This window comes from Pan paniscus, chromosome 5, assembly GCF_029289425.2.
Source record: "Pan paniscus chromosome 5, NHGRI_mPanPan1-v2.0_pri, whole genome shotgun sequence".
Lineage (NCBI taxonomy): Eukaryota > Metazoa > Chordata > Mammalia > Primates > Hominidae > Pan > Pan paniscus.
In genome coordinates, this window is record NC_073254.2 from 83,750,856 (window position 1) to 83,773,345 (window position 22,490).

General features: G+C 33.1%; 1 protein-coding gene across 3 annotated transcripts in view; it reads left to right on the forward strand.

Moving 5' to 3' along the window:
* LOC129398006 (protein eyes shut homolog) overlaps positions 1 to 22,490 on the forward strand; it is a 573,864-nt gene that overhangs the window by 372,296 nt on the left and 179,078 nt on the right. For all 3 annotated transcript variants that reach the window (XM_063605339.1, XM_055113814.2, XM_055113827.2), the window contains 2 exons: positions 9,312 to 9,505; positions 12,080 to 12,207. In XM_063605339.1, coding sequence (XP_063461409.1) covers positions 9,312 to 9,505; positions 12,080 to 12,207 — 322 coding nt within the window. The remainder of the gene's footprint in view (positions 1 to 9,311; positions 9,506 to 12,079; positions 12,208 to 22,490) is intronic.

Sequence of the window (22,490 nt, forward strand, 5' to 3'; positions counted from 1 at the left end):
CTGATTTCTTCCCTTAAATTCTTTTTCCCTATCTTAGAAAAGATTAATCCTTTCTTTCTGGTTACTTACATAAAAAAAAAAAAAGATTAAATCTTCCTTTTCCTTTTCCTTCACTTTAAATCCATCAACAAATGTAGATGACTGTACTTTCAAAATATATTTAGAGCATGATTTTTTTCTCACTGTCTTCTTCACTAGCATCCTAATCCAGTCTCTATAATTCCATTACTGCAATACTGCAGTAGTCTAAAATCTTGTCTCTCTGCTTTCCTTCTTGGACATCTACAGGCTACTTGTGAAGAAATATTTTGAAAATGTGAAATCATGCCACTATTTAGAACAAAATGCTCCGTAATCTTTCCATAGAATCTAAAAGCAGTAAATGCCAGAATTCCTGAAATAGTTTATTACATCCTCCTCTGAGCTCATCTCCATACCCATACAATTGTTGACTCAGTCTCTTAGCTTTCATTCTGTTTCTTGAATACCTAAGCATGCTCTCAACTCAAAGTCTTTGCATTTGTTGTTTTCTCTGTTGATATGCTCTTTATTTATTCATTTACTTGTTTTTTCACCAAATATTTATTGAGAATCTATTGTGGGGTAGCAGCATTCTATTTGCTTGTAATAAATCAGCCAATAAAACAAACAGAATTACCTGCCCAAGTAGAGCTTATATTTAAATGAAGGAAACATATTATATACACAAATCCTTATATAATATATTATTTTAGAACATTATCTGAACTGAAAAGTGTAAATACAACAAGATGAGGGAAGTTGGTGTTCACATTATTCCTTTTTTTTTTTTTAAGACAAAGTCTCCCTCTGTCGCCCAGACTGGAGTGCAGTGGCGCAATCTCCGCTCACTGCAAGCTCTGCCTCCTGGGTTCGAGCAATTCTCCTGCCTCAGCCTTCCGAGTAGCTGGGGTTACAGGTGCCTGCCACCATGTCTGGCTAATTTTTGTATTTTAGTAGAGACGGGTTTCACCATCTTGGCCAGGCTGGTCTCGAACTCCTGACCTCATGATCGGTGTGCCTCAGCCTCCCAAAGTGCTGGGATTATAGGTGTGAGCCACAGCACCTGGCCCACTTTGCTCTTAAACAACCTATCCACAGGACTCATTCCATTATTTCTATAAATCTTAGATATTCCTTGCATCTTTGAGGCTGCACAATGTGCCCCCTCTCTTAAGAACTCTTCTTAGAAATCCTTTTACTGATTTATTTTTCTTAACATCATTTATTACTAGTAAACATACTGTATAATTAATTGATTATATGTATTTTAAATGTGTTCTATTTCCTTGTAAATTCATGACTTCATGAGGTTAAAATCTATTTTGTACATTGCTATAATCCAAGTATATAGACTATTTCTTGACATATAATCAGTGTCAATAGACACATTATTCTAAATTAATTAAAGTATTACTTTAATTGCTTCATAGCTGTGATGAAGAATATTTTACATAAGAAAAAGTCTGATATCTTAATTTGGGGGTCTAAGCATATACGATCATTTTCTTTTCATCAAACATTCCATAAAAATAAACAAATACGGTGTTTCTGAAGCATAACATGGAGACCATTATCAGACTTTTTATTCAGGAATTCTGGGGAAATTGAGAAGTGATTGGATCAGGTAAATTAAAAAGCCAAGGCACAGAAAATCACATCTTAAAATGTGCACAACAAAATGCTTTCACCTCAGGAAAAGCAGTTGTCCCCATTTTGAAATCTTGGGGTCAAGCTTATGAGAATGGATCACTGCAAGAGCTCTTAGATATGGCACTAAAAGCACAACTCATAAAAGAAAAACTAAATAGATAAATCAGTGTTCATAAAAATAAACTATTTTTTTTCCAGAAATACCATGTTAAGAAGATTAAAAGACAAATGATAGGCTTGCAAACCACATATATGACAAAGGACTCATATATAGATGACAGAAAGGCATCTCAAAACTCAATACCATGAAAATCCAAAAATCTCGATAAATAATAGACAAAAAATACAAGGAGAAAATTCACTGAAGAAGCTATAAGGATAGCAAATAAGTACATGAAAAGATGTTCAATGTCACTGACCATGAGATAAATGCAAATTAAGGCCACAATAATATGTTGCTACATACCTATTAAAATAGCTAAAATAAAAAAATGGTAACACAAAATGCTGGTGCATATGAGGGGTAACTAAATCTCTTATACATTGCTGTGGAAAATGTAAACTAGTACAGCCACTTTGGAAAACAATTTGACAGTTTCTTTAAAAACTATACATGCCTTAACCATATGACCCAGCAAATCCTAGTAGGATAAAAATTTACTTTCACACTGAAGCCTATATATTATTTGTGGTAGCTTTATTTGTGTCTTAGTCAGTTTAGGCTACTATAACAAATTAACACAGATTAAGTGGCTTAAACATTTATTTATCACAGTCCTGAAGGCTGGGCAATAGAGATCAAGGTCGCAGAAGATCTGTTGCCTGGTGAGGCACACTTCATGGTTTGTCAATGGCTGTCTTTTTGTTGTATCCTTCACATGGTAAAGAGCTGAGAAAGGGAGAGCAAGCTATCTGATTATTATAAGGGTACTAATCTTATACACGAGAGCTCCACTGTCATAATCTAATTACATCCCAAAATTCCCACCCCAAATCTATTGTATTGAGGATTAGGTTTCAACATAATATGTGGGGGACACAAATTTTCAGTCCCTAGCAATTTGTAATAGTGAAAAACTGGAAACAATAAAAGTGTCCTTCAATAAGTGAATGGTTAAACAAACTGTGGTACATTCATACCAGATACTACTATTTACCAATTAACCGAAAAAAAAAAAAGACCTATTGGTACACATAAGAGCTTTAATGTATCTCAAGGGCATTATAACAAGAGGGACAAAAAAGACAATTCCAAAAAGTTACATATTGTATGGTTTCATTTAAAGAACATTATCAAAATAGCTCAACTATAGAGATGGAGAAAATCGATGGTTGTCAGTGATCAGGAAATGGTAGAGGGCAGAGAAGTGGGAAAGATTATAACGGGATAGCATGAGAGAGATCTTTGTAATCATGGAATGGTTCACATTTTTATAGTGGTGATTACCTCAATCTACACATGTGATGAAATGACATAGAACTATACCCAAATATTATGCTAATGCCAATTTTCTAGTTTGATATAGTGTTATAGTTACATAAGATGTAAACATACTCAGGATTTCCTGGTATTAACTTTGTAATTTCCTATGAATCTATTACTATTTCAAAATGAAATGTGAAAAATCACACATTTCACTGTTTACTATGTTACCCAATGGATTACTTTGGAAACTGCCATGACAAATATACACACAGGATATATTTATACATTGGGAGAATTTTGTTTGTTTCTGGAAGAAGCCAAATAAAATGCATTTGTTTTTGTATATTTTTATATTCAACATATGATGTTGAACAACATTTTATCTGAGAGTAGAAATATTGGTCTAGTACTAACAATCAAATGGCATTTGAGTCTTCTATTTTTTGTACAGAATTAATCTGGACATGTATTGCTGTGAAAAGAGCATGGAATTATTATGGGATTAGGTGGTATGCGGTTTTTAAAATTATCAATCTTCCATTAATTAACCAGATGTGTGACATGTGGCAAATTGCTTAACATCTAGAAAAATTAGTTTCTTTTAAATAAAATAAAATGAAAATATACAACTCATTTATTTTACTTAACATAATATCCACCATTTCCATCCTTCTCACAAATAGCAGAATTTAATTATTTTATATGTCTGAATAGTATACTATTGTGTATATAGTTAACATTTTCTTTATCCATTCTTCCATTGTGGAACACGTAGGTTGATTCCATTTGTTGGCTATTATAAATCATGCTGCAATAAACAGGGGGTAAAAATATCCCTTTGGTATACTGACTTCAATTCCTTTTGGAGATATACATCATATTAACTGAAATAGGCCAGACACAGAAACACAAAAACTGCAAAAACTTCATGATCTCACTCATAAGTGAAATCTAAAAAAAAAAAAAAAAAAAAAGCTGGTATCATAGAAGTAGGACAGTGGTTACTAGAGACTGGAGAGGGGAGGGAAGAGGGAAAATGGGTAGAGGTTGGTCAACAGGTACAAAGTACAATGAGATAAGAAGAAGAAGTTTTGCTGTTTGATTGCACAGAGTGACTATGCTTAAGTAAGGTGCTATATATTACAAAAGGGCTAGAAGAGATGGTTTTGAATGTTCTTGCCACGAATAAATGATAAAGGCATGAGGTGATAGATATACTAACTATCCCGATTGGATCATTATACCACATGGATATGTTTCAAAATGTCAAAATATACTCAATAAATATGTACCATTACAATGTGTCAACTAAAATAAAACTGGGTAAGAATAGACCTCTATAAATTTCAGGTTTTGTTTTAAGAATTTTATCAAATCTTTATGGATGTAAGCACTATGGAAATGCCAAGAATTACATACTTATAAGGTAGGATCATTCAAACAATGTTTTACTATAATTTCAAGTAATATTTATGTCTAATTAAGTACCACTAAATATCTAATCAAATATCGTCAATATTTGATTATTTAAAAGGAAAACATTATGTTAATGTATCGTAACATGGAGAAATACATATTTACTCTTTGTATGATCAAAATAAAAGCTTATATATTAATAAATATCCACAAATTAAAGGTTGAGTTGTTTTCAAATAATAATGTCAATGGTGTGGTCACTGAACATTTTATACTGCCTTTATGACTGTCTGTTTTAGAAACTGACACAATCCAAAATCCAAATGAATTAATATTATATAATCTAAGCAGTGTTTTCTGGCTAGTAAGTTGTCACTAAGTAACTTAATATTTTGTAGATAAATATTTCTTGGTGCTCCTCTTCACATAGTAATAAATGAGTTGGATATAAGAAATTTTTCAATAAATATGTTGTTTACTAAAAACTCTTACACTATATAGTGATTTGGATGAAAATGGTTATAAACTTGAAGTACAAATACCTTAATTTTCAAAGTCCACATATATCATTTTTAGCTAGGAGTCAGATATCTCCCTTTTCAGTTTTTTCTAACATGTATCAATTGTCCAAAGCCTTACTCAAGGTAAGAGGAGTAAAAGAGTAAAATTTGTTTTCAAAATCTAGAAGTTCACAGAGATGGCAAGGCCTGTCAGCCTACTACTGCAGTTACGTTTTAATGTCACTATGGTGTGCCTAATGACAGCACATTGAACAGATTGACAAGTATTTGTTAACTGTGAAGTGAAACACCTGCTGATCCAAGTTCTATACAAGCTGCAGTGGGTACCCCAGGCTTGGACCTTAATAATACTAGTTTGTTAACTCTATTTGCATAATCTTAGTAGGGTGGGGACTAAGGGGAGGCAAGTGACTTGCCTAGGAAATCAAGTTTAAAGAGGCATTTGCTTTCACATCCCTTCAAGTGCCAAACCTCACTGTACAACTCTGCTGTTGATAGTGTATCGACGAATAGGCATGGCAAGAAAATTAGTCTTAATAAATCTAAAGGAATACAAATCATATCATATATGTTCCTCAACCCTCACAAAACTAATTAGAAATTAACAACAGATGTTGTTTCTAGAAATCTTCACATATCTGGAAATTATTATAAACAACATATTTCTGAAATAACCTGAGAGTAAAGAAGAAAAAAATAACATGGAACCATATGAAAAATTATGAAATGCAGCTAAGACAGTGCTTAGCTAAAACAGTGCTTATACTGTGCTTAAGTACTTATAACAGTGCTTATAGTTCCAAGTTTCTACACCAGAAAAAGAACTCTCAAATCAATATTTTAAGCTTCAGCCTTAAATAAATGGAAAAAAACCACATTAAGTGCGAAGCATACAAACAAAAGAGGACAGTAAGATTTGCACAGAAATCATTAAAACTTCTTAGAGAAAATCAATGAAACAAAAAAATTGATTTTTGAGGAAAACAAGATGGACAAATCTTTAGTCGGAATGAACAAGGAAAAAATACAAGGAAAGACACAAGTAAATAAAATAAGCATTGGAAGTGAGGACTCATTAATGACCACTCAAAATTTAAAAGATTATAAGGAGGTATTATGAACAACATTAGGCCAACGAATGTGACGACTTAGAGGAAATGAATAAATTCTTAAATATATGTAAATTACTAACAGTGACTCAAGAAGAAATGGAAAATTCATATAGACCTGCCAGATATTTAAGAGATTAGTACCAATCCTCGATAACTGGCACTAATCTCTTAAAAGAAGAGAAAAGGAAAAAGGAGAAGAGAAAGGAACACTTTTGAAGTCATGCTATCAGGCCAGTATTACCCTCATACCAAAACCAAAGACAAAGCTGCCACAAGAAAACTAAAGACCAATATCACTTATTAATAAAGATAGAAAATCTCCACCAAAATATAAGCAAATTGAGTCCAATCACATATAAACATATTTTTTTCTATCCTGATAAAGTACGATTTTTTCCCCAGGATTCAAGATAAGTTTGATATCTGAAAGTCAATTAATGTAATATACCATATTAATATAATAAAGGACAAAGCCTACATAATCATCTCAATAGTTGCAGGAAAAACATATCACAAAATCTAACACCTATTCATTATAAAAACTCTCAACAAATTAGAAATAGAAACACAATCCCTCAGCCTGATAAAAAGCATCTATGACAAATGTCCAGGGAACACCACACTAAAGGTGTCAGGCTGACAGCTTTTCTTGGAAGAATTGGGAACACGACTATGATATCTACTTTCACCATTTCTATTTAACACTGGAACATAGGAAGTTCCAGGCTATTTGTTAGACATACACACACACACACACACACACACACACACACACACACACACACACGGACATATTAGTTGAAAGGAAAGCAGTAAAACTGTCTTTATTCACAAATGACATGATCTAATATGTAGAAAATCCTAAGTAATCCCCCCAAAGGACTACTAGCACTAGTAAATGGGTTTATACAGTTTTCAGACTACAAGCTAATATACACAAGTAATTTGCCTTTCTGTATATTAAAAACAATACTTCAAGGCCGGGCATAGTGGCTCACGCCTGTAATCCCAGCACTTTGGGAGGCCGAGGCGGGCAGATCATGAGGTCAGGAGTTCGAGACCAGCCTGGCCAACATAATGAAACCCCATCTCTACTAAAAATACAAAAATTATCTGGGCATGGTGATGCATGCCTGTAGTCCCAGCTACTTGGGAGGCTGAGGCAGGAGAATCACTTGAAGGCAGGAAGCAGAGGTTGTGATGAGCTGAGATCATGCCACTGCACTCCAGCCTGGGCAACACAGCGAGACTATGACTGAAAAAAATAAATGAATAAAAATAAAATTCAAAAATAAAATTAAGAAAGCAATTCTAGTTACATGACCTTCAAAATGCTTAGATATGAATTTAACAAATAAATGCAAGACTTTAACATAAAGCTATGCAACAATGCTGAGAGAAATGCAAGAATAGCCAAAGAAATGGAGATACATTGCATATTCATCGATTGGAATTCAATCTTGTTGGGATGGAAATTTTTCCCAATTTTATCTATTGATTTAATAAAATTCCTATAATATTCCAGCAGGCTTCTGTGTAGAAATTGACAAGCTCATAGAAAAATTTATAGGAAACTATAAAAAGAATCCATAGCATAGCCAAAATTATTTTTGGAAAAAAAGAAGGAAAGGTTGAATGACTACCCAATTTCAAAACCTACTATATAGCTATATGCATTATGTATTTATCTGGTCAATGGGTTATTGCACATAAAAAGGCATATAAGTCAGGAAAAAAATAGATATGCCAGAAATCAACTTTCTTGCATATCTATGTGCAACTTTATTGCACATAAAAAGGCATATAATAGGTCAGTTTTAACAGTTTTTAAACAAACAAACAAAGAAATGAGGGAAGGACAGTCTTAAAAGAAAAAAGTGTCATAACAATTGTACGTGTATACGTGAAACATATAAGCTAAATCATTATCCCACACCATATAAAAAATAAACTCAAATGGATTAGGAATCTAAACATAGGAGCTAAAATTATAAAATATATTAAAATGTCTTCATGACCTTGGGTTAGGCAAAATATTATTAGACACCAATTATATGATACCAAAATATATGATATAAAAATGACAAAATGGACTCAATTAAAGGAAAAGTAGAAAAATTGGATTTCATGAAATAAAAACTTTTGCTATCCAAATGTCAACAAGTGAGAAAATGGAAAGCCAAATCACATATATCATAAAGGACTTTTATTCAATATATACAAAGAACTCACTCAAAAAATGCTCTCAATCATAAGAAAGCTGATAACACAATTTAAAAATAGTTAATAGATTTAAAAAGACATTTCATTTTTGAAGATATACAAATGATTAATACACATACCAGAAGATGCTAAAAATAATTAGTCATTAGTGAATGAAAATTGAAGCCTCAGTGAGATACCATTGTACATTTACTAGAATGAGTACAACAAAGAAAACGGACAATATCAAATGTTGGCAAGAATGTGGAGCAACATAAATCTGACACATCGCTGGTGGGAATGTTAAAATGGCACAGCTACTTTGGAAAACAGTTTAGCAGTTTCCTAAAATATTAAACATGAATTTTCCATAAAATCCAGCAATTCCATTCCTGGGAATCTTTTCAAGAAATATAAAAAAAATTCCCTCAAATAATTGTATATGAATTCATGATTCATGAGAACCAAAAACTGAAAACAGATGTCCACTGAAGGATGAATGGATTAACAAAATGTATATATTGTGAATTACTCTTTAGCAATATAAAGTACCAACTACTGATACATGATACAACATGAAAATTCTTTAAAAAACATTGCTATGCAAAAGAAGCCAGTCGCAAAAGACCACATAGTCCATCATACCTTTCTAATGAAATGCCTGGAACTGGGCTTGGGTACAAAGATTGACTACAAAAGAGCTCTTCTTTGGGTAATGGAATTGTGCTAAAACTGTATTGTGATGATGCTTGAGTAGCTCTATACATTTGCAAAAGTTACTCTAGAATTGCAGTGAATGAATTTTATAATATATAACTTACACTGCAATGCATTTGTTAAATAAAAATATTTCATAAACTCTAGAGAAATTTTCTAGAATGTTTTGCTACATATCTATGCTCATTTCTTCTTTCCTTCCTTCCTTTTCTTTTTTTTTTCTTCCTTGTGTGTGATTTTTTTAAGGTCCATTCTGTGAGGTGTCAGCAAAACCTTGTGTTTCTCTGCTTTTTTGGAAAAGAGGAATTTGCCCAAATAGCAGTTCTGCTTATACTTATGAATGCCCAAAAGGATCTTCCAGCCAAAATGGTGAAACTGATGTCAGTGAGTTTTCATTAGTACCATGTCAGAATGGTACTGACTGCATCAAAATATCAAATGTAAGTCTCAATCTAACATATAAGTGAGTGGTTTTAAATTTTTTTTACTATTACCAAGCAATTTGGAAAGAATAAATAATTAGAATCCTTATTAAGGTAGTTTAATTGTTAAACTCAGACGAACAAGAACGGTCTACTTATTTTAATTTTTCCCATTTATATAGGAAAAAACTTTGCTCTTCCATCAGTATTTTCCCTTTTAAAAGAATATAAATTTGTACACTCTTCATTTTTACTTATTGCTTTTTTTCATCTTTTAGTTATTCAATATTGTTATACTTTAACTTTTCAATTTAACATTTAAATAAATAAGAGTAGGAAATATTTCATTAGCTCTTCTCACAAATTACTGTCTTTTCATTTTAGATTCATATTTGTCATTTATTCTTTAAAGAACCTTAAGAGATTATTTTTCCAACCTCCTAAACTTTTTGTTACTAACACTCTGAAAAGGAAATTTTTTTCCCCTGGAGAATTGTCCATTTTATCAAAAAAATTGCTGAACTTTTGCTGAGAAGAATTAGTTACATTATATAGAACATAACACACAGATAAAAGTTTATAGAAGAACATTTTTTACTCCACCTGAAATTTCTTCTACAATATGCAAATATTTGTTACCAATGTACCATATACTAGCCCCAAATATTTGGAGATACAAGGGCAAAGAGCAATAATACATGCTTCTTCTAAAAATCAAGGAAACTATTATTGTAGTAAGCAGACTATGTATGCCCCTCATCCTCCACCAAAAAATAAAATAAAAATAAAATAAATAAATATGTCCATGCACTAATCCTGGGAATATGTGCATGTGTTATGTTACCCAGCAAGAGGAAATTAAGATCGCAGATGGAATAAAGGCTGCTAATCAGCTGATGTTATCTTGGATTATTTGGGTGGATCCAGTGTAATCACAAGGGTCCTTTAAAGTGGAAGAGAGAGATGGAAGAATCAGAGTCAAAGGGGGATTTGATGATGTAATGAGGCTGGTTTTAAAGATGGAGGAAGGGACCATAAATGAAAAAATGAATGCATCCTCTAGAATAAGCTAGAAAAGTCAGGGGAACATTTTCCTGTAGAGCCTACAGAAGGGACACAGCAGACATCTTGGTTTTAGCCTTCTGAAACTTTTCAGACTTATGACCTCTGGAACTCTAAGATAATGATTTTTTGTTGTTGTTGTTGCTTCAAGCTACTAAGTTTGTAAGAATTTGCTATTTAAATAAAAAGTTGTTATATAAATAGAAAACTAATACAATAATCTATCAAGAACTATTAATAGTATCATTTAAAATGTTTTGCTTTTAAAGTTGACAATAATGAACAATTGAACACATTCTATAACTTTACTAGTTAAAAGAATCTTAATATAAGAAGCGACTTTTAATGGATGTATGCTTAACTATTAATTCATAGAAGTACTTTAATTCTATTTTGCTTCTCTATTATTCATTATTTATATTCTCTATTTAATATTCTCATTATTTAATATTCTCTATTATTCATTAGAAGAATTATTTTGTAGATAAATTACTTGGAAAATTGTACATGTTATCATTTGTACTGCTACCATGTATGAGGTTGGACAAGCTATATACCTCTTTCAACGTTAATTTTGGGTTAAATTAAATAAATTTTGATTGGATTCCATGAGAATAAAAAAATCATCAATTTTAAGTATACGGGCTTTTTACCTTGGAATCTTAATAAATCTTATTGTTCAGATAAATATGATAATGAAAATGATGGTAATGATGATGATGTTGATGATAAGGATAACAAAGAAAAAAGAGAGGAAAAAATAAGGAGGACAGCAAGAGGAAGAAATATGATGACTAGGTTGTATTTTGAATGCAGGTGAAATTAACTTTTGCCCAGCAAATTTAATTTCATTTTATTTTTACCTGCCCATGGATGCATGGACTTGTTTCAGGTGCCAATGGTTTATTTTCTATGCATAGTCACCCCAAAACTTGGTGGCTTAAAATAATTGTTTTATTATTATCTCTTATGGTACTGTGAGCTGACTTGTCTCAGCTAGGATATTGTTTAGAGTCCCTCTGAGGTTGCCATCGGAAAGTGTCTAGACTTGGACTTCATCTTGAAGGTTTTCTTATTCATATGTCTGGTAGTAAATGTTGGCTGTTAGCTTGGCCCAGAACTGGGCCTATTAGCCACAATCCTAAACATGATTTCTCCATGTGGCCTGCGCTTCCTGAGAGCATGGTGGCTGGGTTCAAAGAGCAAGCATTCTAAGATAATTAGATAGAATCTATATGGCCTTTAAAGCATCATTGTCTCCATGATCACAATCTTGCTTACATTCAAGAGGAAGGGAATATAGTTGCTAACTCTTAATAGAGGAGCTTTGATTTCACATAGCAGGAAGAGTGTGTGAGATGGGAGATGGTGTTGTGACATTTTGGAAAATAGAATCTGCCACATTGCTGACAGATAATTTCTACTCCAAGTTCATGAAAATAATTTTAACCCTTCTCCAGGTAAGAACCCATTCATTACCTTTGAAATATCCAAAATACTTTGTAAAAATATTTTTTTAATCTTTCCTAGGATGTTATGTGCATCTGTTCACCAATATTTACAGATTTGCTTTGTAAGAGCATTCAAACATCATGTGAGTCATTTCCTTTGAGGAATAACGCTACGTGTAAGAAATGTGAGAAAGATTATCCTTGCAGGTATAACTAATTTTCTGTTTATTTTTAATACAAAATACATGGTTTTTAAATCACGTGAACAAAAATATAATGATGTTCTGGTTTTAATCCTAACTTTTACTTAATGGTATATAATATTCTATTTGAAGTTAAAGTAAATTTTTTTGCATGTTTTGGGTTAATTGTTGTGGTATTAATTTAAAATAAATATTTGAGAAATTCTCAAGCATAATTTAGGTATACGGTTATCAAAAAAATATTTTGTTTCATAATGGAGGTTTTAATATAATCAAATAATAATTGAAGGTCTAGAAAGAAAAGAGAGATATATGTCTCCATAGTATTATTTCTGTTATACATATATAACATTGAAATATTTTAAAATAATAGAATATTTCTTCCTGTATTTCACAAACCTCAGCAGATAGATATTAGTTAGGGTCTTTAGGCAGACTTTTAGGAATTCATTCTTTCTTTAAGTAAAAATTTGCCACAGATTACTCATTTATAAATGGCAGAAGTGACCCAAATATCTGGGCGTATAATTTAGTCAATTTTAAATAGCTTTATAGACATTTTCTCACATCATTAAGAAATACAATTTATACTCCTCACACTTGCCTGACTTTTATCTGACTGCTTAAAGTAAATTCTGTTGGGCATTATTGAAAAGCAGTAAGTAGCCTCAAAATTTTAGAATATTCATAAAGGCAGAAAATTAACATGCGGGGTACAGAATAGCCTTGGAACACACTGAAAAGAAACTTAGAATATGCATCCACTTCACACTGTACGATACTTTAATCTATTTCAAAGGAATCCAAATTTAAAGGTTTTTTTTAAAATTAACCTTTTGAAATGTGACTTTTTCAAAAGAAGTGACAATAAACCTTATCATTATATCAAGATATTGAAAACTCTAACCCATTCCGTCAAATTTTTGCATGCCTTCAATCGTATATTAATTCATCAATAAACCTGAATGTTATCCCTTTAAAAATATTTACTTTTAATTTACAATTCTATTTCTATGCCTCAATGTGCTAGTAGATTAGTGAATGTACTTAGAAAAGTGATCATCTTAAAAAAAAAAACCAAATACATCTCCTCCCCAAACATAAAACTGACTGATTAAAAAAAATTGCTAACTCTGACTCAGGTGAAATAATGGAGATATAATAAATATTAATTAAGTATGAAGTTGAAAAAAATGACAGGAAATTAATCTTGAAATCTATTTTTCTGTTCTCATATGAGTCAAAGAATATCAGTGAATATAATAATAAAAATAAAAACGACTTGACTTCAATGCTTTTATGTTAAGGATTTATCTGTGTGTTACTAACTTATGAGGTATGTTTTCCTAGGTCAGTGACTCTAACACTTTGAAATTAGAACTTCTTGAAGAGCTAAAGTACAAATGGTTGTTCTTTGTCTCTAGTGTTTATAATTTAATAGATCTGGGATGAGGATTGCAAATGTACATTTCCAATCAAGTCGTAAGTGATGCTGATGGTCCTGATCTGGAGACACCATACTTTGAGAACTATTAGTCAAGATGAGCTTGGCCTTAAACAGCTTCAATGAGGGAAATTGTCTTATACCTTCCAACTAGTTTAACTACTCTTTTCTACTGAAGTTTTACTCTTCTGAATTTGGGAGAAAAAAAAATGTGTTAAGGTGAAAAGGAGTCAAATGTGGAAAGGAGAAGAATAGAGTGATTATAATGATATTAGTTTCCCTACCTGAACATATGCTATAGATCTAAATTTATATGGGTAGATGAGAGAGAAACTGAAACAAAATTACCTCCCTGAGAAAGACAGTGAAACATTGGTTATGGAAATTTTTATTTGGTACCTAGTAACTTAAAGCAATACAGTTAGAAAGAAATTAATTTTCTCCAGTAGTTAAAAATCAGAAAATTCCTTACCACCTAGAAGACTGAAAGCTTTAGATGTCTATGGGAAGTTAGCATAAAAATGTTATTATTATGAGCAGAAAGAGTTGTAAAGTATCAAAAGGGGCAATGCTGGGAGCAGGTAGCACACAAGTAGAGTCTGATAGGAAAGGAAAAGGAATAATTGATGTCTTGGAGGTATCAGACAGATAGAATACAACTTTGGTGACTCTCTTAAATTATAGAAGAATGGTTTGATTGTTTATGTGAATACTTTGGAAAATGATTTGAAAATAAAATGGAGTTTGTGAAATACAGCAACTGCAAAAAAAGAAACAAATATTTTAAAAAGGATACTTGAACATTATTTGGGTGGCGGTTTAGCCATCCAAATACTAGGAATTCCTAGAGAATTCCTCTCACTCTTCTCCAGCATTACTGCTTTCCGTCTACAAAAGTGAAATAACTTTTTTACCCCCTACTTGCTTGTTTGGCCCTAGAAGGTAAATTTTTTCAAGGTATATTTGGCACTTTTGCATGTTGATACTTGAACCATTTGGAAGAAAGTCTGCACTTAAGATTAACAGTGAAACTCCTACCAGAGGTTTTAAAGGGAAATGAAAGTCACACTCTACAGTAACACTAAGAAACTGTATTGCAGCATGTAATTGTGCAACTGGAGGTCATTTTGCAACCATGAAGTCCAGCAAGGTGACAAAGCCAAAACAGATATAGAGCTGAAAGGATTAAAAGGAGAGCCAGAACAATGATCAGATTCTTTATGAAGAAAGAACTACCTATAGACAGTTTAACAATATGAGCCAATAATTCCCTGCATTGGTTTAGTCTGTTTGAGTTAGCATTATGTTATTTACCACTGAAAACTTTCCATGTAAATATACTGAAATTCTTTACAAACCACTGAGTTAGATTGCTCACATATTTTAAATGGTTAATCTTCAGCCATACAAGTAGTTTTATTGCTCACTCAATTATTAGTTATCTACTAAAAGAAAATCAAATATTTCTGTAATATTGCTGAGTACTCTATGAAAATGATTTTGAATTACTATGAAATTCTACTCTACTGTAAGATATTCAAGAAGAATGTGTTTTATTCATGACTGTATTTGTAAATTATTTTACTGTGCTATGTATAGAATATTTTCTAACTAATTTATTTGATTCATTATATAATTTGTTTATAATAATTATTTTGGATCTTACTGATTGAAATGGAAGGTCTTGACTTGGGCGGTGATATGAAAAGACTAATCTGTTTAATTTAAAGAATATTTATATATTTTTCAGAAACTTTCCTACTCTAAGTAAAACTCTTCTGCAACCATAAAAAAGGCCAAAAAAAATTAAAAAGAAAAAAAGCTCTTTTCGTTAGAAACTTACATTCCAGTAGGCAGATACTGCTTTAAATGATCACTCTGAGTCAATTTTATTAAATAGAGCATTGGTGTATGTTCCCAAGGGAAGGGAGACCAGCTAGAAAGCTACTATGAGTATGTAGCCCAGAGTTGGTGGTGACTGACACTGCCATCAAGATGACTCGCGATGATGGTAATTAAGGATCAGATCTGGAATATATTTCTAAGAATAGTTCAATCTTTTGCTGAAGGATTAGATGTGAGGTAACAGAAATAAGTCAAGGGTAACTCTAAGGTTGTTTGCTTAATTGAAAGGTTGGGAAATAAACCTTAACTGTTTTCTAATACCATTTCCAAAATGGAAAAATCTGTAGAAAGAAGGGCCTGGTTGGCAGGAGTGGAAAACAAGATGTCAGTTTTGAACATGTTAGACAAGACACCTAATAGAGCCAAGTAGAGATATTGAAGTAGATATCAAGTATGTTTCCATTTTAGAGAAGCTATCAGGGCTAAATATATAAATTTGGAAGCCAGTGCCAGAGACATGACATTTAAAACCAGGAAACTTGCTGTGCAGAAACCTTTTAGTTTAATTATATTCCATTTTTGTCTATTTTTGTTTTGTTGCATTTCCTTTTGAGAACTTAGTCATTAATTCTTTGCCTAGGCCAATGTCTGGAAGAGTTTCTCCTAGTTTTTTTTTCTAGGATTTTTAAAATGACAGGTCTTATGTTTAAGTTTCTAATCTAACTTGAGTTAATTTTTGAATATGGTAAAAGATAGGGGTCTAGTTTTATTCTTCTGCATATAATTCTTTATTTTTCCCAGCACTATTTATTGAATAGGATATTCTTTCCCCAATGTATATTTTTGTTGACTTTTTCAAAGATCAATTTGTTGTAGGTATGTGGTTCTCTATTCTGTTTCATTAATCTATGTGTCTATTTTTATATATCAATACCATGCTGTTTTGGTTACTATAACCTTTTAGTATAATTTTAAGTCAACAGAGTAAACAGACAAACTATAGAATAGGAGAAACATTTTCAAGGAAAACATACATCAAAAGGCTAGTATTCAGAATCTACAAGAAACTCAAACACCTCTGCAAGGAAAAAATCAAATAACCCCACTAAAAAGTCAGCAAAAGGCATGAACAAATATTTTTTAAAAGAAGATATAAAAGCAGTCAACAAACATATAAAAAATGCTCTACATCTTTAATCATCAGATAAATACAAATTAAAACCACAGTGAGATGCCATTTTACACCAATCAGAATGGTTATTACTAAAAAGTCAAGAAACAACAGATGTTGGCAAGGATGCAGAGAGAAGGGTATGCTTACACACTGTTGATAGAAAAATAAATTAGTACATCTCTATGGAAAACAGTATGAAGATTTCTCAAAGAGCTAAAAATAGAACTACCATTTTATCCAGCAATGCTACTACTGGATATCTAGCCAAAAGAAAAGGAATCATTATATCAAAATAGCACCTGCACTCATATGTTTATCACAGTACAATTCACAATAGCAAAGTCATGGAATCAGCCTAAGTGTCCATCAATGGATGACTGGATTAAAAACATGATACACACACACACACACACACACACACACACACACACACACCATGAAATACAACTTAGCCATCCAAAATAATAAAATCATGTCTTTGCAGTAGCATGGATGGAACTGGAGACCATTATCATAAGTGAAATGACTCGGAACCAGAAAGTAAAAAACCTAATCTTTTCGCTTATAAGTGGGAACTAGACAATGGGTACACACTGACATACAGGGCAAAATAATAGATATTGGAGACTCTAAAAGGTGGGATGGTGGGAGAGGGTGTAAGAATGAAATATGAACTATCGGGTAAAATGTTCACTATTCGGGTTATGGGTACACTAAAAGCCCAGACTTCACTGCTATGTAATATACCCATGTTAAAATAACAAAAAACAAGCAAACAAACAAAAAACTGCACTTGTAGTCTCTAAATGTAAAATAAATAAATAAATAAAAGAGGTTAGCTTAGAAAAAAATAAAAAATACAACAGGAAACTCAATGAAATTACCTCACATTGAACCCAGATAGGAACAAGAGAAGGTTTTCGAATGAGACTTGGTACACTCATATTTGAGGGAGTTAATAGATTAGAACATGAGATTTAAAAGGACTCCGTGAGTTAAGATGATAAAAATACAGACAATTATTAGAGAAGCTAATAAACTGGCAACTAAGGAAACTTCAAAGTAGTTTATATTTAGATAGTAGTAGAAATGGGTTGGGATATAGGGCACAAGCAGAAGAGTTAGCTTAGATAGGATGGCAGATGTTAAATGAATTGTCATAGAAGGAAAAATAGAATAGGTTGCTTTGAATGTGTGGTTGTTGAATCATTTGGAAAGTGTCTTCTGATGGCTCTGTTACTCAAGTGAAATAAGCAGCAATGTCTAATGAAATAGTAATCCAAGTGAGTATGAGGAAAATAGAGTATTACTGATATGCTACAGCATCTCCTTGAAGTTAGTGAACATGAATTTAAAGTAAGTTCAGCCTGCAATAATATGTGTCAATCTCAAACCAAGTGTAATTTACTCATATGCCCATCAGAAATAGCTAGGGTGTTGAATTAAAGTAGGGTTGAGCTTTATCAGGCTATGACAATGGAGGGGAAAGAGTGATTTAAGGGTGTATGCAATTAGTGATTATAGAAGTAAAAGGTGTAATCTAATTCACACAAGGAGGCAATAGAGAATATGATGGGGATGACAGACACTGAAGGTTGGTAGGGTCAATGGATCGTGGGATGGAATAAACGTTGGGGGAGAAAAGGACTACAAGGAGTAAATTAGAAAGAGAAATGAGGCCGTGCATAAAATATAAAATACTTAACATTAAGATTATGTAAGTTAACATTGAGAAGATGACATAGTTATATATTATGGTAGTATAGAGCATACTAGAGTAGGAGTAGGTTGTAGAGTTAGAGGGAAGATTCAGATCTTTGAGTTGAGACAGTATGCTCCTAGGAGATGCTAATGTTGCAAATAAATAAACTTTGCAGATATTGAAATAATGAAGGCACTTAGGTGTTCTCCATGCCTTGGCTATTGTGATAAAGAGGATGTGATGTGTTTGCATGTGTATGTATGTAATATTACACAGCCACATAAAGAAGGAAATTTTGTCATCTGCGACAGCATGGATGAATGTTGATGGCATTATGCTTAGTGAAATGAATCAGCCAGATAAAGACAAACACTGTATCATCTAACTAATATGTAAAATTTTTAAAAGTCAAAGTCATAGAAACAGAATACTGGTTTTCAGGCAATTGGGACTGAGAGAAATGCGGGGGTGTTCAAAGGGTTATAATATTGTATATTTCAGTAGAGTTAGAAGGGAGAACTTGAAATGTTTCCAAGACATAGAAATGGTAAATACTTGAAGTGATGGATGCCCTAAATCTGACTTGATTATCACACATTCTCAGCATGAAACAAAACATCACGTGTATCTCATAAATATGTACAAACAGTAGTTATCAATAAAAAAATAAAGGCAAAAAAGATGAATAACTTCTGGGGAATTAATGTTCAAGGTAATGACTATAGCTAAAAATGATGCATTGCATTCTTGAAATTTGCTAAGAGAATAGATCTTACCTGCTATCCCCCACACATACAAATGATAACTGTGCAAGGTGACAGATATGTTAACTCAGGATAATCGTTTCACAATATATAATATACCAAGTCATTATCACACTTTACACTTTAAATTTGTACAACTTTGTCAATTATGCTTCGATAAAGTTGGAAAAAAATAGCAAAGTAAGGTTGAGATTGCTGGGCTCAGTGGCTCAAGCCTATAATCCCAGCACTTTGGGAGGCTGAGGCGGGAGGATCACCTGAGGTTGGGAGTTCAAGACCAGCTTGACCAACATGGAGAAACCCCGTCTCTACTAAAAATACAAAATTAGCTGGGTATGGTGGTGCATGCCTTTAATCCTAGCTACTTGGGAGGCTGAGGCAGAAGAATCAATAGAATCTGGGAGGCAGAGGTTGCAGTGAGCTAAGATCGCGCCATTGCACTCCAGCCTGGGCCTCAAGAGCGAAACTCTGTCTCAAAACAGACAGACAAACAAATAAAGTAAGGTTGGGATTACATTAGAGAAAGATATAACATGTCAGAGGTTAAATGTTAAAGAATTAGAGGGGATGCTCAGGAAGGTTGACTATGACTATGACAAGGAGAAGATATGGGTAGCATGGTTTGATGGCATCATCTTGAAATAAGTAAAGCTTTTAAGGAAGAGGACGGGACATGAGGAAAAGATGAAGACAACTATATAACATGTAGACATTGAGCTGTGAGAGAAGAGGGAGAAAGAATAACCACCACTTGAGAGTTTACAGTCAAAGGAAAGAGATTCCTAAGAAGAATATGAAAGAAGTGTACAGAGCTGCTTGGGGGAAAAGAACCACACAGTGAGGGATGACTTGGAAACCACTGGCTTCCTGGGATATCTGAGGTAATGGTAATAAGGGATTAATTTTAATGGCCTCAAAGGTAGATCATGGTGGGTTGATTGTGAGAGTTGGCATAAAGTTAATAGTGCTGGGTTCTGTCAGAAGCTCACAGAGCTGGATAGACATTTGGAAATTTCTCCAAAGGCAGTGCTACAGCTACAAGACTCTGTGCTGCACTTCACTTACACAGGTGGCAGTGTCCACGGCGCTACAGGACACAGCTCCAGTGATGCTTCCTAGGGTCTCTGATCACCTCTTGGATGGAGGTTCATGGGTAGAGAAGGGAAACTCATTGTGACCTGACATGTAGATTTCTGAATTCTCCACCATACTTCCCACTTTTGTAGAGTGGAAAGTGTTTATTCACCAAAATCACTTAATGGCTTTGAAGATTATCATGAACTACATTATTAGTATTGCCATTTTGCATACACACACACACACGTGCGCACGCGCACACACACACACACTAATTTTTACTGAATGCAATGACTCCAATATTCTCAACATATCAGGAGGATCAAATTTTTCTATTTAGAGTAAAATGAGGAAATGAGCCAGGAAATAAAGTTTCATTAAACCAGCTGGTGTCTTCCTCATAAAAATTTTTCAAGTCTGAAAATCAACTATTTAACCAAATTAATCGGGAGAAAACTTTGTAAAATATGCCACTGACTAAATATTAGAGAAATATGAATACTATGTTTTTAAAAATCAGAAATGTTGTGATATAGAGAATTTTGCTTTCTAAGCCTTTTATTTTCTCCTCCAAAATTCTGAGATATTTCAACAATAATGATATTCTCTTTTATATTCTCAGCTTATTGTGTTTTTTTTTCTGTTTTCTACTCACTGGATTTAGATTATTATAACTTACACTACTTAAATTTCGATTTGATGTATTAACATAACTTCCCCCACCCCCATCCCCAAGTCAGTTTCAGCATTTATTTTATTTGGCTTGTGATAAATCTCACCATGTCAGTCATGGGTAAAGTTAAGGTTTTCAGTTTATGTCACAAATATAACTAAGGTTTTCAGTTTATGTCACAAATATAACTAACTAAGTATGCACTGTGACTATGAAATAAGACACTGCATTTGCAGAAATGCATAGGTTGACATATTTCAACATATAATAAAATTATATTTTCTTATTAATTTTGAAAAATGATTTTAAAAATAGCAATCACATATTTGCATGAGGAATGTATTAATTAATGGAATGCTTCCACTTGGTCACTCAATAATTTTCAACAGGAAAGCTTAATCTTTTGGAGTTAATTATCTCAAAAGCTGGGCTGCTACATTTTTCTTTGCTTGAAATCAATAGTCACATTTATAAGGCTATTTTTTTTATTATACTTTAAGTTTTAGGGTACATGTGCACAATGTGCAGGTTAGTTACATATGTATACATGTGCCATGCTGGTGCGCTGCACCCACTAACTCATCATCTAGCATTAGGTATATCTCCCAATGCTATCCCTCCCCCCTCCCCCCACCCCACAACAGTCCCCAGAGTGTGATGTTCCCCTTCCTGTGTCCATGTGTTCTCATTGTTCAATTCCCACCTATGAGTGAGAAGATACCGTGTTTGGTTTTTTGTTCTTGTGATGATTTCCAATTTCATCCATGTCTCTACACAGGACATGAACTCATCATTTTTTATGGCTGCATAGTATTCCATGGTGTATATGTGACACGTTTTCTTAATCCAGTCTATCATTGTTGGACATTTGGGTTGGTTCCAAGTCTTTGCTATTGTGAATAATGCCGCAATAAACATATGTGTGCATGTGTCTTTATAGCAGCATGATTTATATTCCTTTGGGTATATACCCAGTAATGGGATGGCTGGGTCAAATGGTATTTCTAGTTCTAGATCCCTGAGGAATTGCCACACTGACTTCCACAATGGTTGAACTAGTTTACAGTCCCACCAACAGTGTAAAAGTGTTCCTATTTCTCCACATCCTCTCCACCACCTGTTGTTTCCTGACTTTTTAATGATTGCCATTCTAACTGGTGTGAGATGGTATCTCATTGTGGTTTTGATTTGCATTTCTCTGATGGCTAGTGATGGTGAGCATTTTTTCATGTGTCTTTTGCCTGCATAAATGTCTTCTTTTGAGAAGTCTCTGTTCATATCCTTTGCCCACTTTTTGATGGGGTTGTTTGTTGTTTTCTTGTAAATTTGTTTGAGTTCATTGTAGATTCTGGATATTATCCCTTTGTCAGATGAGCAGATTGCGAAAATTTTCTCCCATTTTGTCGGTTGCCTGTTCACTCTGATGGTAGTTTCTTTGGCTGTGCAGAAGCTCTTTAGCTTAATTAGATCCCATTTGTCAATTTTGGCTTTTGTTGCCATTGCTTTTGGTGTTTTAGACATGAAGTCCTTGCCCATGCCTATGTCCTGAATGGTAATGCCTAGGTTTTCTTCTAGGGTTTTATGGTTTTAGGTCTAACGTTTAAGTCT